Genomic DNA, 12413 nt, shown 5'->3' with positions numbered 1-12413 from the left:
TCCTGAAGAGTGAAGTTCTCGCTGAGGCAACGAGAGTTTCACCTCGTTTCGTGCTTCTTGAAGCTCTTACTTTAAATTTGATATTTGCGTTTATTATAAATGCTCTAATTTTCGAGTATATTGTATAATGTTCTCGGTTCTAATTCTTGGCTATTTTATTGTAATGTTAAATACCACCTAAGAATACTCTTAATTAAGGATCGTAAAGTTCCAGTCAAACGAAGACTTTGGAATTCTTGGGAAATGAATGACTATCATAGAACAGCCAATTATGGAATGTGATTCAGGCAATAAATCTGACATGAATTTAAGTAAATTCACAAAAGAATTCAAGATGTGTAAATCTATGGAAGATGAATCGATTCTTGAAGGTTTTTCATTTTGCGATGTTAATTTGTCTATGCAAGACGAGGAGAAAATACAGAATTATAGTGCAGAGGTTGAAGCTCTCTGAGAAGTTGAGAGGATGAACAAAAGGTTTCTTTATAAACGATGTTAAGATAATCGAGTTGAATACGGTATAATAATTTTTTGCCAACATCCTCTATTTACATTGTGTGGACTCTAATATTTTTTGTCGATGAGAGGATAAAAGAAACAAGGAAAAAGATAAGATCCAATGGTGTGCATGAAAAGGGTTATATAATTTCTGTATGTTTTGTAAAATCGATATTTTTATGACAATGACGCTGCAACAATTAAGAACAATTATTTGTTATAACATTTCGATGATTCCTTACAATCCCTCGTTCTAAAGTTATCCGTACATTATCATTAACAATAATCATATAGAGTAAAGCGGATTAACGACTTAGTTTCGGCTTAGACATATATCTGACTTGTAATCACATCCTTTTTTGGCATGAAAACATTTCTCATTGTTCATGTTGGACAATTGCATGTGCAGAATACTTAAAAATAATGCTAACTCTTCGACTGTACAATGCATTCACCTGGACTTCGTACAGAAGTAATACGTTATTAAAAAGATGCATCTATTATTACTTCGAATGAGTACGACTTAAAGTATCTTCTTTAAAATGTTAGATAATTAAAGTATTACAGTTCAGTAAAAATGGAAACGTACGTAATTAAACAAGGCTATGGTAATAGCCAATTTTAATTGAATCCTATTAGAATTATATGTTGCCTTTTTTCCCAACTTCTGTTAATATCTTTCGATTGAATTTCTTCAACAGGAATTGTTTAAAACACGGTCCATAGATCTTGGATAAAAGCACCAATGCTTATTCATGCCGCAATGCCCCAATTTTTTTTACAATCCAATAATATACATAATTTCATTAAAATCTCAATAGTCATTCTTTTCTCTTGAAATAAATAAATAGATCTTTCAAAATCTTTTCATAATAATACTTAACATGCACTCGCAACGACTGGTAACTAACAAAACAACGTGGTATACAAAGTCGATATATATATTGTATATATACCTTTTGGTGACGCAAAGAAGAATCGTAGAAATCACAAGGAGGTTGACTTTGGTGTCGGTCGAATTTTGCCATCAGTAATTATGGCTACTTACTTTTTGGTTTGAAACAACTCACCTGAGGATCTCCAAGAAAAGCTTAAAAATCACAAGCCTCCTAACATGATTTAAAACCGTGACGTCATGGTATAAAGCATGTGCATCGAAACGTGTAAAATAACTCTTGGAGATATTCGTTCCTAAAAATCTAATAAATCGAACAAGTTTTGTCAATTCTTGCCATTAAAAAGCAATGCTTTGTTTAAAAAAAATGCAGAATTACGAGCATTAATAAAACTTGTGAAATGACGTACTTCTTGAAATACTCGAAATGTAAGTGGAAGAGTCTGGGTTCCGATGAAAGTCTAAAAAAAAGTGTCTCTATAAAAGTGTGCAATAATAATTACGTCCTCATGTGCACTTAACGTGTTCGGTCGAACATTCACTACATTTCCTACTCCTTGAGTGCTAGTAATTTCGACTAGTCCACGTATTATCGCATCAACCTAACCTAAAACCGTACACAATTCGTTAAAACGTCTAGCACTCTAAAAGACCTAAAACGAAAAGGGAGGATTTTCGGAAGAACGGAATTTTAGGTTCAGTTCGTATCTGAGCAAACTCGGTATTTGAAAATCGCGTGGTCTCGACTTCGGTTCCAACGAAAAATTGTGCAATACTTTTGATATGGCTTGAAAGGTCAGGGCGTAGCACAATCAGTTGTTTTTTCGTTTTAAATCGACGTATCACTGGTGCCGTTTCCGGACAGCGCCATTTTTGACAGACTAGAAAGACTTCGCCGAGGACTGCTGCCTCCCAGAAGACCGCCACTCGTTTCAGAGAATATTTTTCTGAAGCTGAAATATGTAGATATTTAGTCAATTTACTCTGCGTCAAGAGGTTACGTGATGATTACTCACAATTTACGAATACCAGATTCGGATGATTTCTTCCATGGGGCGTCGTCTGGTTCATAAGGCAAAGGTCCTTGGACTGGTGCATCTTTTTCGTCTTCGGGCCTGTTAAAGAAAATATATATATCATACAATTATTACAAATAATTTCTATTATAAACTATATTAAGTTGGGCTTTCTTCTTTTATAACCTTATTAACTTACGTCTCAGGTTTTGGTCGATAAAACTCCAACTCATCCTCTAGATCGGAGACCTTAGCCTTGAGTTCGTTCCTTTCGTGTAGGATTTCCTTCAACTCCGCTGTGGTGAACCTGGGTCTGTCGGGGTCGTCCAGATCGTAGATGGCTTTGTTCGTGAGGTCAGGACATCCATGGGATTTAGTCAAATCCTCGTTTTCCTTCCTAGCAAGCCCGAGTCGTGCTCGGAGATTGATCAGTTCTCGATTTTGGTCTTGAAGCTGGGCCAAGAAATCCGCTCTTTCTTCAACCAAGCCTCGGGATTGCATCTGAGCCTGACGTTGCTTCCTCTTCAATTCACGACCAACAACGGTCAGCTTTTCAACTTGTCCTGATAACTGCGAATTAAAGAACACCAACTTAATCCCGTATCAATCCGAGCACTTATCAGAAATTTCTAACAAAGTATGCATTTACGTTTTCTATTTCCCCAGTTTTCTGCGAGAGTTCCCTATCTCTCTTTCGAATCTGTTCTCTTTGCTCATCGATCACAGATCTCAAACGTTGTAACACAGCAATATCCATTTCTTGATTAGTCGTATATGCTGAGAACCAAAACGAGCCATATTGAACATCCTTCAGGATGCATTGAAATACTGATGCAATATTAGTGGAGGGAAGATTGGTTAGTACTTTGTTTACCGCTGTCTTGAGTGTCACTTCGGGACTCATGTAATGCCGTTGCTAAACGTCGGTTCTCCTCTTGGAGTCGGGTTACCAGGCCTAGTAATTCCCGAGACTCTTGCCTCCAGTGCTCCTCGATCTGTTCCAATTCCTGTAAAAAGTAAACAATAATGGTAACAAAACCTTGGAGATATAGTAAAGTAAAAAAAGAACGGACCGATCACATATTTAAGGTATACCTTTTCGAATCTCTGTCTGTCCTCCGCCTTGCCAATCTTATCGCTTTCCAGCTGAGATATTTTTGATTTCAGTTCCTGGACCATTGAGTTCTCTCTTTCATTTTTGGTTGCAAGATTTTCTAACAATTCTAGAGCATTAATCACTTTAGGCATAAGCCCGGTCACTGAGTCTGCTCCGAATACATCGATAAGTTTTTCACATTCTTTTCCTATCTCCGAAGCAATGTCATAAACGTCTACCACGGACACGTCCGACATCACTGAGTATTCCTCCATTTCTAACGGCCACTGTGTCGTTAAAGGCAAAGGCATTAATACAAATTACATTTGCTTCTGTCACAATTGTACTTATGTATCCGCTTCAGATAATTGAAGGCGTTCTAACGAAACTGTCTTGTCTCTGTCTCTGGTCGTCACTGTTTTCGCTAAAACATAATCGTATCAATAATTATTAACATATATACTCTACCCCTTCTAGTAGACTAAAACAGACAAGCCTAAAATTAATATTACACTCACACATATTTTATATTTATACTTTTAACAATTACTGATTTTTGGATTAAAATTTCATGCAGAAAGTCTTGGTGGGAAAGTAACAATGTGGTAAAATATACTTCCGTCGACACACCTGCCTATTGTATTATCGAAAGATAACATTAATACAGTGAAAATCTTATCAAAAGACATTTCCTGTAAATTCTGATTAATAGAAATGACGATTAACACAGATCATCGCCTGAAAATTATAAAACTAATAACAGTTGTCATTAGTTAAGATACTCTTATAAAGGAAACAAGAATGAAATCACACAATGTGAGTGCATCGCCTCGCAGAAATTTTTAAAGGCAGAGAACGATCTCTGTCATTATCATGTTTAAAAATACCAATATTTATCACAGCCTGGAAACTGATTGCTGATACGAACGCTCACTCTGGATACGCAGAGAGGAATTCATAGAAATAAAAGGAATTTCTGTATCAATTCTCCAGTATTACTTGCTCGACATGCCATTAGAGATTAATTACAATAAAGCCGAGATAACAATGCGCTAACTTATGTCAAGTAACAGCATCCGAGTGGTATACAAAATGAAAATAGAGAATATTAAGTATATTCTCGCAGAATTTCTTTCAAATGTTAGACAAGTACAACTGTAGATAATGCAGGCAAATCTAATTACCGATCGCAGCAGTCGTGACACTTTTTTTTCAAATGCTATCGCTTTAAATTAATAATCAAATTATACTGAAACGGCGAACTCGTCTCACCCTCCCAAGGCATTCGATCACATATTAAGGCAGTTTCTCATATATCCGCCATAGTTCGTGGATGAATTTAGCCAGGGTATGTTCCTAAATTCACAACTTCGTTCAAGCTTTCAACTAGATAGACATGTTTCAAAATACTTTTTTAATAAGTAGGGTTGTGCAGTGACGCAACATTCGAGGTTTCTTACGTCAGCTTTCGTAAAATACTTAAGGGAAGTTTTTATTGTTAATAGCGCCATATATACCGGAAGTTCTACAATTTCATCGCAACCAATCAGATCTTCGATTGATTTGGACAAGTTTCTTGTGCCAGGTCAGTGGAACCGAAGAGTGTAGTCACTTTTCGCTTCTTTACAGCACCATCTTATAATCCTATTTAATTGGTTTGTTAAATCGACGGGTCTTTTTTAAAAGAATTTGTAAACAATTTGCGGTGATTAACAGACGTGTACTTTATTAAGTTCTCGATAAAACCATTAATTCACAGTATGTATAACATAAATGTCAACATACTCCGTGTTGGAGAAATTGTAAATTAGTTCTAGATCGGTGCAACACTGTCTGAAATTGGACTGAAAATATTGAGATTTGATCTAAAATAACCATTACCTTTATCAGGTACCATTACCTGGAATCTATAGAACCAATAAGTTGTCGAATTCCTTAATGATAACACTTTGTAATAAATAAAAAGGACATCAATCAAATGCTCCAAAGACTGACTACAATCTATACAATACTACGATCTCGATGCTTTGCTCTCTTCATATTCATTTATATACTAAAAATTAACATTACTCATAACAAACAATAATCAGTCTCCCAAGTAAACCCACGTTAACTCGCATAAAGTGTACCATTACCATTGTTGCCAATTATCAAATCGAGTCTTCCCTTCCGTTCCACTACTTTCAGTTCGCAAATAAAAATGTACATACGAGCCCCATAACTTCACTTCCTCCCAGGCTATTTAGTAGAAAACTCCGACCAGCATCCGCACCTGGAGGAGAATACCATGAAGTTGCGGTCGAATGACTATTTTTTCCAAGGAAACGTGACAAGGCGACCTCGCCCGAACCAAACACTCGACTCACGCGTCGAAGCCTCGAACATAACGCCATGGTTCCAGGCTGAACAATAGCGCTAGAAAACCTTAAATTCCTCGAAATCCTTTGCGAACCTGCAGGAACATGCTGGGCGTTTTTTTAAACGACCGAAAACCGTCCTCCGCCATTCTCCTGCAGCGGAAGTCGCCCTCGCTAATGGCCCTCGTTCGGGAAACGGCGGCCATTTTGAATCTCGGCGTCACGCGATTGGCTGATTGGCGCTCGCTGGGCAGGGGCGGCCATGTTGGCGGGGATGGACGGACAGCAGTGCGGAGGGTGCGCCGATCGAGAGCAGAGGAAGACGTAGAGGAAATCGGGAGAAATCCTCGAGGGAACCAGCGGCAGCGAACTCGAGCGTAATCCGCGCGGCTCCTCGGCAAGCAACTGGTAATTGACAAGGGCATCCTTTGTGCGGGAGGCGCCATGCCAGCCGAGCGAGCGCCGGCGGCGGGCGGCGCCGAGAGAGAAGCGACCAGTGCGCGCCGTGTGTGTCGCCGTCGACGTCGCCGTCGCCGCGAGTGCCCGAGTGCTCCCAGTGTCGCCTGGTGTCCGCCGTGTCCGCCTCCGTCCGTGTCTAGGTTAGGTCGAGAACTCGCTGCGTCACCGCGGACGGCGCCGCGAGTCGGTGTGTCATCCGCTGCTCCAGAAAAGGAGCCCTCGTTCCCTCGCCCTCCCCTCCGAGGGTAATCTCCCGAGTCGCGCTCCGGATTCCGCCGTGACAGGTGTCCGGAGGCCGCGTCGGCGTCGTCGCGCGGCGACTGCGGCGCTGACCTGGGAGCTGTCACGGGGTCGCCGTTTCCCGAGACTCGGCCCACTGTGGGCGGACGCGGAGAGAGGAGAGAGGATAGAACCGAGTACGCAGTGGAGGTGTACCGTTATCGCGGACACGGGGCTACACGCGGACACGCTGACAGCTCACCCTCGTGGTACAATTTCTGGCAGTCCGACGCTCCAGGGAATGAACGAGTCCACGCGCGGGCTTGTGTTAGGACTGTGGAATTCCTCCCGGAAGACCTGACGAGATTATTGTGCCTCGTTTTCGAATAGGACTGATTGTTATTGATTCATGAGTACCGATTAAGTATTCCAAATTTTCTAATTTTTTTTGCAAGGCAGGTATCGAGAGATTGTGCTAGAGATGTTGCTCTCGGAGAGCCCGTCGGGCTAGTCGTGTCCTATTTTCAGACGGGACTGATTGTTATCGATTCATGAGTGCTGATTAAGCATTCCAAAATTTACCATATTTTTTGCAAGCCCGGTGTCGAGAGATTATGCTGCTAAAAAAGTTGCCCCTGGAGAGCCCGTCGAGATAGTCGTCCCTCATTTTCAGATGGAGCTGATTGTTATTGATTCACGAGTGCCGTTGAACAATCCCAAATTTTGTGGTATTTTTTTTAAGCGAGAGATCAAATGATCGTGGTATAAGAGAAATTATTTTCAAGTAGCCTAATAAATTGATCGCGCTTCGCTTTCAGATGGGACAAGCATGCAGTATTTATTTCGTCGTGAAGTATTTAATGTAACAAATGCTTGTCTTGTGGACATAGATATTTTTTATTTGCTGCGTGCTTATTGTATGTATCTTTGATGGGTAGTCCGATTAAATAGCTACAAGGGTTTTGAAAGCGATGGTTATCATGACAGGTGGATTAATTAATAGATTGAGACGGATCGCTAGGATATTGACAAGCGTTCGATGCTTTTCCTGGAGCTTGCCGACCTGGTTCTGGTTTATTTTGGGCACAGTGGGTCATTGTTCGTTATTGTTTACTCGATATTGTTAATACGCCATCAAATTTTGACTTGGATCTGTGGTCTTGAAAATATCACGTGCCATTTCGTTCCCATTTAAATGTGGAACAAAAGTGTCGAGAGCCTTTGAACATTGCCCTTTTTGCCACGGAGAGATACTACTCTGAGTTTATCCAGTTTCATTCGGTTTCGTGAGATGAATACACCGATAAGCTTAGCGTACTCTACTTGCTCTCGATCGTTTTTCCCTGCCCTTTAATTATCGCCAAGCGTCGTGAAAATAACTCACTTTTGATTTGAACTCCTTTATTTTCATTGATTTCCCATCTTATCAATTTTTACGCGTCCGCTATATTGAGAAAACATTAATTGTTTGTGCAGTACCGTATCAGAAAGGTTGACCTTTATTGAGTGCAAAAACGAGCAGTATCTAGTCAATGCGCACCACTACGTATGTGGAGTTTCTGTATGGATGAATTTCTTATCTGATGAACACACAGTTCTAGTATAAATAGGTCTTTATCAGTTGAATGGCAGAGGTTTCGTTAAAAAGTTTAACTTATGTGCATCGAAGCGTGTGACTTTAATGTAAATATAGAGATTCTATGATTAGAAGTGACAGGGTAACGAGCGAGTGATTTAAATATACATTATTAGGATGTTTCTTGTTAATTTGTCGCATCGTTTCGCGTACGTAAGGTGTAAAAGTTGAAAAGGTTTAATTGCTTCGATAAGCACAGAATTAAAATAATTAAAATTTTTCTAGGGCATCATGGCTAATCGGATGACTGCTCAAAGGCCAAATGGTTCCACGCAAGGGAAAATTTGTCAGTTTAAATTGGTATTATTAGGAGAATCTGCTGTCGGGAAGTCCAGCCTCGTACTGAGGTTCGTGAAGGGTCAGTTTCACGAGTATCAAGAGAGTACAATAGGAGGTGAGTTTTTCAGTTTATAAATTGCTGACGTGCAGTTCGGAGTCGTGTCAATTAACTAATGAATATTCTCATGTTTCATGTACAGCGGCATTTCTAACACAGACGGTATGTTTGGATGACACGACCGTAAAATTTGAAATTTGGGATACTGCTGGTCAGGAGCGTTACCACAGTCTTGCACCTATGTATTATCGGGGTGCACAGGCAGCAATTGTTGTTTATGACATAACAAATCAGGTTCGTACCTTCCTTTCATTAACCTGTCACCGATGACAGAAGTGCGGAACACTACTTCACGACATGTAATTTTTCTGTAAGTTTAATTCGTTGAACTGCAAACATTCAGGACACATTTGTACGTGCCACAACGTGGGTGAAAGAACTGCAACGGCAAGCCAGTCCGGCAATAGTGATAGCACTTGCAGGAAATAAATCAGATCTCGCTAACCAGCGCGTAGTGGATTTCGAGGAAGCTCAGAGTTATGCTGAAGAAAATGGCCTTCTTTTCATGGAAACGTCTGCCAAAACCGCCATGAACGTTAATGACATATTCCTTGCGATCGGTAAGAAAAAAATCATTTGTATTTTTGAAGTTAGACCGAACGTAGAAGTCGGAATTTGGTGGATGCTAGATAGGTTAGGATGGCAGTTATTTAACTCAAATTAGAAGTGTGTTACAATCGGATAGAAATCAATTTATCACGACAGATGTGTGTGATACGTTCTAGTTTTTCTAGGTTATTGTGATTTACACTGTTTAGAATTTTTAATTTAATGAGGTAGTGGCGAAGGGGCTGCATAACCTCCAATCACTCCGATGGCTCAGGAATGGATTTTCTGTTACAGCTAAGAAACTTCCAAAGAATGAACAAGCAGGAAGCGCGAGTACGAGTGGACAGGGACGTCGGCTAGTCGAATCAGAAGGACAGAAAGCAGCAGCTGGCAATTGCTGCAAGTGATTATCCCAATCCGTACGTGTTACACGTATTACGTTGGTACATATTTTTGCAATGTTTAAATTTACTTTCCCTGGAATTATCGGAGAGGTGATCGAGAATAATTGATATACGTCAGTCAGATCGTTTGAACCTGTGGTTCGATCCAATCATGTGCTATGTATTTTCCTTTATGTATTATTTACATACATATATATATATTTTATAATAATAGGAAAATATGTTACACGGCGGATACTGTGTTGGAATGAAATAGTTGCGTGTTTATACATCTCGGGGATGAAGTTTAGCTCGCAACCGTTTAAAAAAAGAAAAAAATTAGTATTACGAGACAGTGAAGGAAAGAGTAGACGATTAAAATATATATATTCTATTTTTAATTATAAATCCATTCTGGAGTCAGATTAGTGTTCGTTTACACGTGTACTATAGTTTCGAGGGAGCAAGCTAAAAGTAACGCTACTGCGTACCTTTATAAAAAAAATCTATACGTTGGGAAAATAACTCTTCTCTTTTTTTTTTACGAAATTGTACTTAGAACGTTAAGTTATTTAATTGGTGCATACCACTCTATGAACATTGAATGAAAAACTTTAGCTAGATGAGATTGTACGTTTCTTTTTGAGTGATTACATTTTGACACATGGCCAAATGAAATGAAATACGAATTATGGTTTCTTCCGCTGCTAGCTCTACTCTTCGTTTCTCTTTTTAATCGCAATTGCAAATTCGGTGCATTTTCATGCATTTATTTTCTATCTTCTTGTCCCAGAAGTAGAGGATTCCACAGTTTTTGCGTTTGTTTCTTCATTTTTCTTTTCTGCGTCGTAATCTATGTATTCCGATCAATAAGTCTCTCAACGTACATAGTATACCTTATTTTAGAAACCCTCCTGGTGTTTTGCAAAAAACAATATATCTCAATGAAATTTTAAACACTATATTTAAGCATACCTCACTGAAATTATTTATGATATACTGCTTTGTGTTACATCAAAACGTATGATTACGTGCATCAAAGTATATTTTTGTTAAATGTAAGTGACGGTCTTTGACAGTTTACTCGTATTTCAAGGGAAAAAAAAAAAGATTATGTAGTCTATTACCATGCTTCTAGATATAGTGATTTATTTGTTACACATTTAGATGAATTTCCTCTAAGAATGGTGTTTCAAAGTACAGTAATTTTATAATTGTAAATAACTTTTCAAGTTTAATCTTGTCTGTGAAGGAATAAACGTTTCAGGGATATATTGACTTGTTATTAAAGGAACTCTAAAGGTTAATTGTTTCGAGAGTTAAAGATATAAAGTATCGTTAAATATAATAAGCCTATCTGACGTCGAGTAAAAAGTAGAAGTTAATATAATTTTTATGTACTAAATGTATTCCGTTGGATGAGTTGGTTTGTTAAAAGTACATACATGGTAAGTATGTTAGAGAGTCTTTTTGTTTTTCTTCCGAATGCTTTCCGACGAGGAGAATTAATTGCACACTTTTTACATTACATTTTTTGACAGAGGCAAATGAAATAAGAAAACAAGTACGCAGGAGGAATAGAGTAGGTCGATAAATAGTCACTTATGTTGTACAAAAACATTTCGTATATGATTTATAATCATCTTGACCAGAATCAAGGTAAGTAGCAATGAAACCTTTGGGACTTCATAAGTGGCTTAGTTCCATAGTTGATTCCCACGTCACAACAATGAGGGTTTCTTAGAAACCGCAGTTAACTAGGAGCTAAAAATAAAGGACCTCCGACAGTACGTAAAAAAGTTAGTGAAATATTTAAAAATAATATATTCCGAAGTTCGTGCTTGTGTCTTTTATAAAGATATGCTGTAAATATGCTGCGAAAGAAAAAAACACACACACACACTAAACATAATATGTAAACAAGGCATAGGACAATATTTTAGATTATAATATTCTTCGGTCTCTCAATGTAAATGCCTGAATTAATTCCGATGCTTTCCAAGTACTTGTGAACGTTTAATCAAATGTTTAGAACTTTTTTAAACGTGAGATTAACGACAGGTTTCTCATTTCAGGTATGTACCATATTTAATGAAGATAATTACATCGTGAATGTGTCCGCTGAGAGTGGAATATACACAAGAAAAAGCTACTATAAGAAATGGGAAGTGATTTGTGTAGCACGAACGTTTGCTTGAATGAATGATCAGCAGAAAACATATGCCTCTTGTATTCGACGATACCATCGGTCTCGAATGACAGGTCTGTTAAGGCGGCAACTCCCATCTGTAATTCTAGTAGTACTGGGCGGTGTTCGTTATAAATATATAAATATATATAAATACATTATATTATAAATCATATAGGTTATATGATTTGTGTAATAAGTAATAATGATAACGAGAACAACAATAATGATACCTTTAAATATATGGAAAATACATTCACGACTTTTTGGCACGCAAAATCTTGTAAAATAGTAGAGGGCATTCCTGCTGCTATATAATTATTATACCTTCTTTGTTAGATTATACCGTGTATAACATTTAATATTCTATAATATATTGTATATTAATTTTATCGATAAATCACAATAAGTTATGAATGATTATGCAAAGAGAAGAATAATAAACTTGTGAATATTCTAATTGTACAGAGCATTCTCATTGTAAGTCTGTGTCGACACTTGATTTAGTTTCTGTTCGTAACGCATTAAATGTAAATGCTGTGAAATTATTCATGAGAAAGGTTATTCTTAGCACCGTTGCAAATAATCCTGAATGTAGGAAAGCTCATTTTTTAAGTTCATTTTAGTGCGAGTTCGCTTGATAAGCATTGAAGTGACGAAATAATTACACACCCATTTGTCAGCCTCAAAACGAAATCATTATATCCATGGTAATAATAG

At 38.2% G+C, this 12413-nt stretch overlaps 2 protein-coding genes and 1 long non-coding RNA gene across 9 annotated transcripts; 1 reads left to right on the top strand and 2 right to left on the bottom strand.

Annotated features, from left to right (window-relative positions):
- Positions 1-78: 78 nt before the first annotated feature.
- Positions 79-4783, bottom strand: LOC105700934 (RILP-like protein homolog). Of its 4 annotated transcripts, XM_012427267.1 has the most exons (8): positions 4690-4783; positions 4024-4139; positions 3505-3929; positions 3275-3416; positions 3059-3186; positions 2609-2979; positions 2410-2508; positions 79-2346 (listed from the first exon to the last, which is right to left on the bottom strand). In XM_012427267.1, the coding sequence occupies exons 3-8, from the start codon at positions 3814-3816 to the stop codon at positions 2223-2225; spliced, it is 1176 nt and encodes a 391-aa protein (XP_012282690.1). In that variant the 5' UTR covers positions 3817-3929; positions 4024-4139; positions 4690-4783; the 3' UTR covers positions 79-2222. The 4 variants fall into 4 exon arrangements, with proteins under 4 accessions (XP_012282690.1, XP_012282670.1, XP_012282697.1 ...); XM_012427247.1 differs by lacking the exon at positions 4024-4139; XM_012427274.1 differs by lacking the exon at positions 4024-4139 and having other exon boundaries at positions 3284-3416.
- Positions 4784-5204: 421 nt separating this feature from the next.
- LOC105701712 lies at positions 5205-6009 on the bottom strand. Its single transcript, XR_001104246.1, has 2 exons — positions 5872-6009; positions 5205-5777 (listed from the first exon to the last, which is right to left on the bottom strand). It is a non-coding gene; the product is annotated as an uncharacterized LOC105701712 (long non-coding RNA).
- A 129-nt stretch (positions 6010-6138) lies between these two features.
- On the top strand, positions 6139-12160 carry LOC105701693 (ras-related protein Rab-5C). Of its 4 annotated transcripts, none has more exons than XM_012428652.2 (6): positions 6139-6270; positions 8402-8570; positions 8656-8807; positions 8917-9133; positions 9417-9541; positions 11581-12160. In XM_012428652.2, exons 2-5 carry the CDS (start codon positions 8408-8410, stop codon positions 9527-9529), a joined length of 645 nt encoding a protein of 214 aa, XP_012284075.1. In that variant the 5' UTR covers positions 6139-6270; positions 8402-8407; the 3' UTR covers positions 9530-9541; positions 11581-12160. The 4 variants fall into 4 exon arrangements, with proteins under 4 accessions (XP_012284075.1, XP_012284066.1, XP_012284093.1 ...); XM_012428643.2 differs by having other exon boundaries at positions 9417-9565; XM_012428670.2 differs by lacking the exons at positions 6139-6270; positions 11581-12160 and adding an exon at positions 6487-6737 and having other exon boundaries at positions 9417-10777.
- The last annotated feature ends 253 nt before the right edge of the window (positions 12161-12413 follow it).

The sequence above is a fragment of the Orussus abietinus genome, unplaced genomic scaffold (genome assembly GCF_000612105.2).
Source record: "Orussus abietinus isolate OABI.00-Male unplaced genomic scaffold, Oabi_2.0 scaffold29, whole genome shotgun sequence".
Lineage (NCBI taxonomy): Eukaryota > Metazoa > Arthropoda > Insecta > Hymenoptera > Orussidae > Orussus > Orussus abietinus.
This window is presented reverse-complemented; position numbering and strand designations above follow the sequence as displayed.

What these genes read in the sequence shown, in the direction of transcription:
- LOC105700934 (XM_012427267.1), bottom strand. Translation starts at nt 3,816, where the DNA reads ATGCCTTTGCCTTTAACGACACAGTGGCCGTTAGAAATGGAGGAATAC. An exon ending in TCAAGACAGCGGTAAACAAA is followed by an intron (nt 3,187 to 3,274) that starts GTACTAACCAAT and finishes TTTGGTTCTCAG; the next exon opens with CATATACGACTAATCAAGAA. An exon ending in AAACTGGGGAAATAGAAAAC is followed by an intron (nt 2,980 to 3,058) that starts GTAAATGCATAC and finishes TTTAATTCGCAG; the next exon opens with TTATCAGGACAAGTTGAAAA.
- LOC105701693 (XM_012428652.2), top strand. Translation starts at nt 8,408, where the DNA reads ATGGCTAATCGGATGACTGCTCAAAGGCCAAATGGTTCCACGCAAGGG. An exon ending in TTTATGACATAACAAATCAG is followed by an intron (nt 8,808 to 8,916) that starts GTTCGTACCTTC and finishes GCAAACATTCAG; the next exon opens with GACACATTTGTACGTGCCAC. An exon ending in TGACATATTCCTTGCGATCG is followed by an intron (nt 9,134 to 9,416) that starts GTAAGAAAAAAA and finishes TTTCTGTTACAG; the next exon opens with CTAAGAAACTTCCAAAGAAT.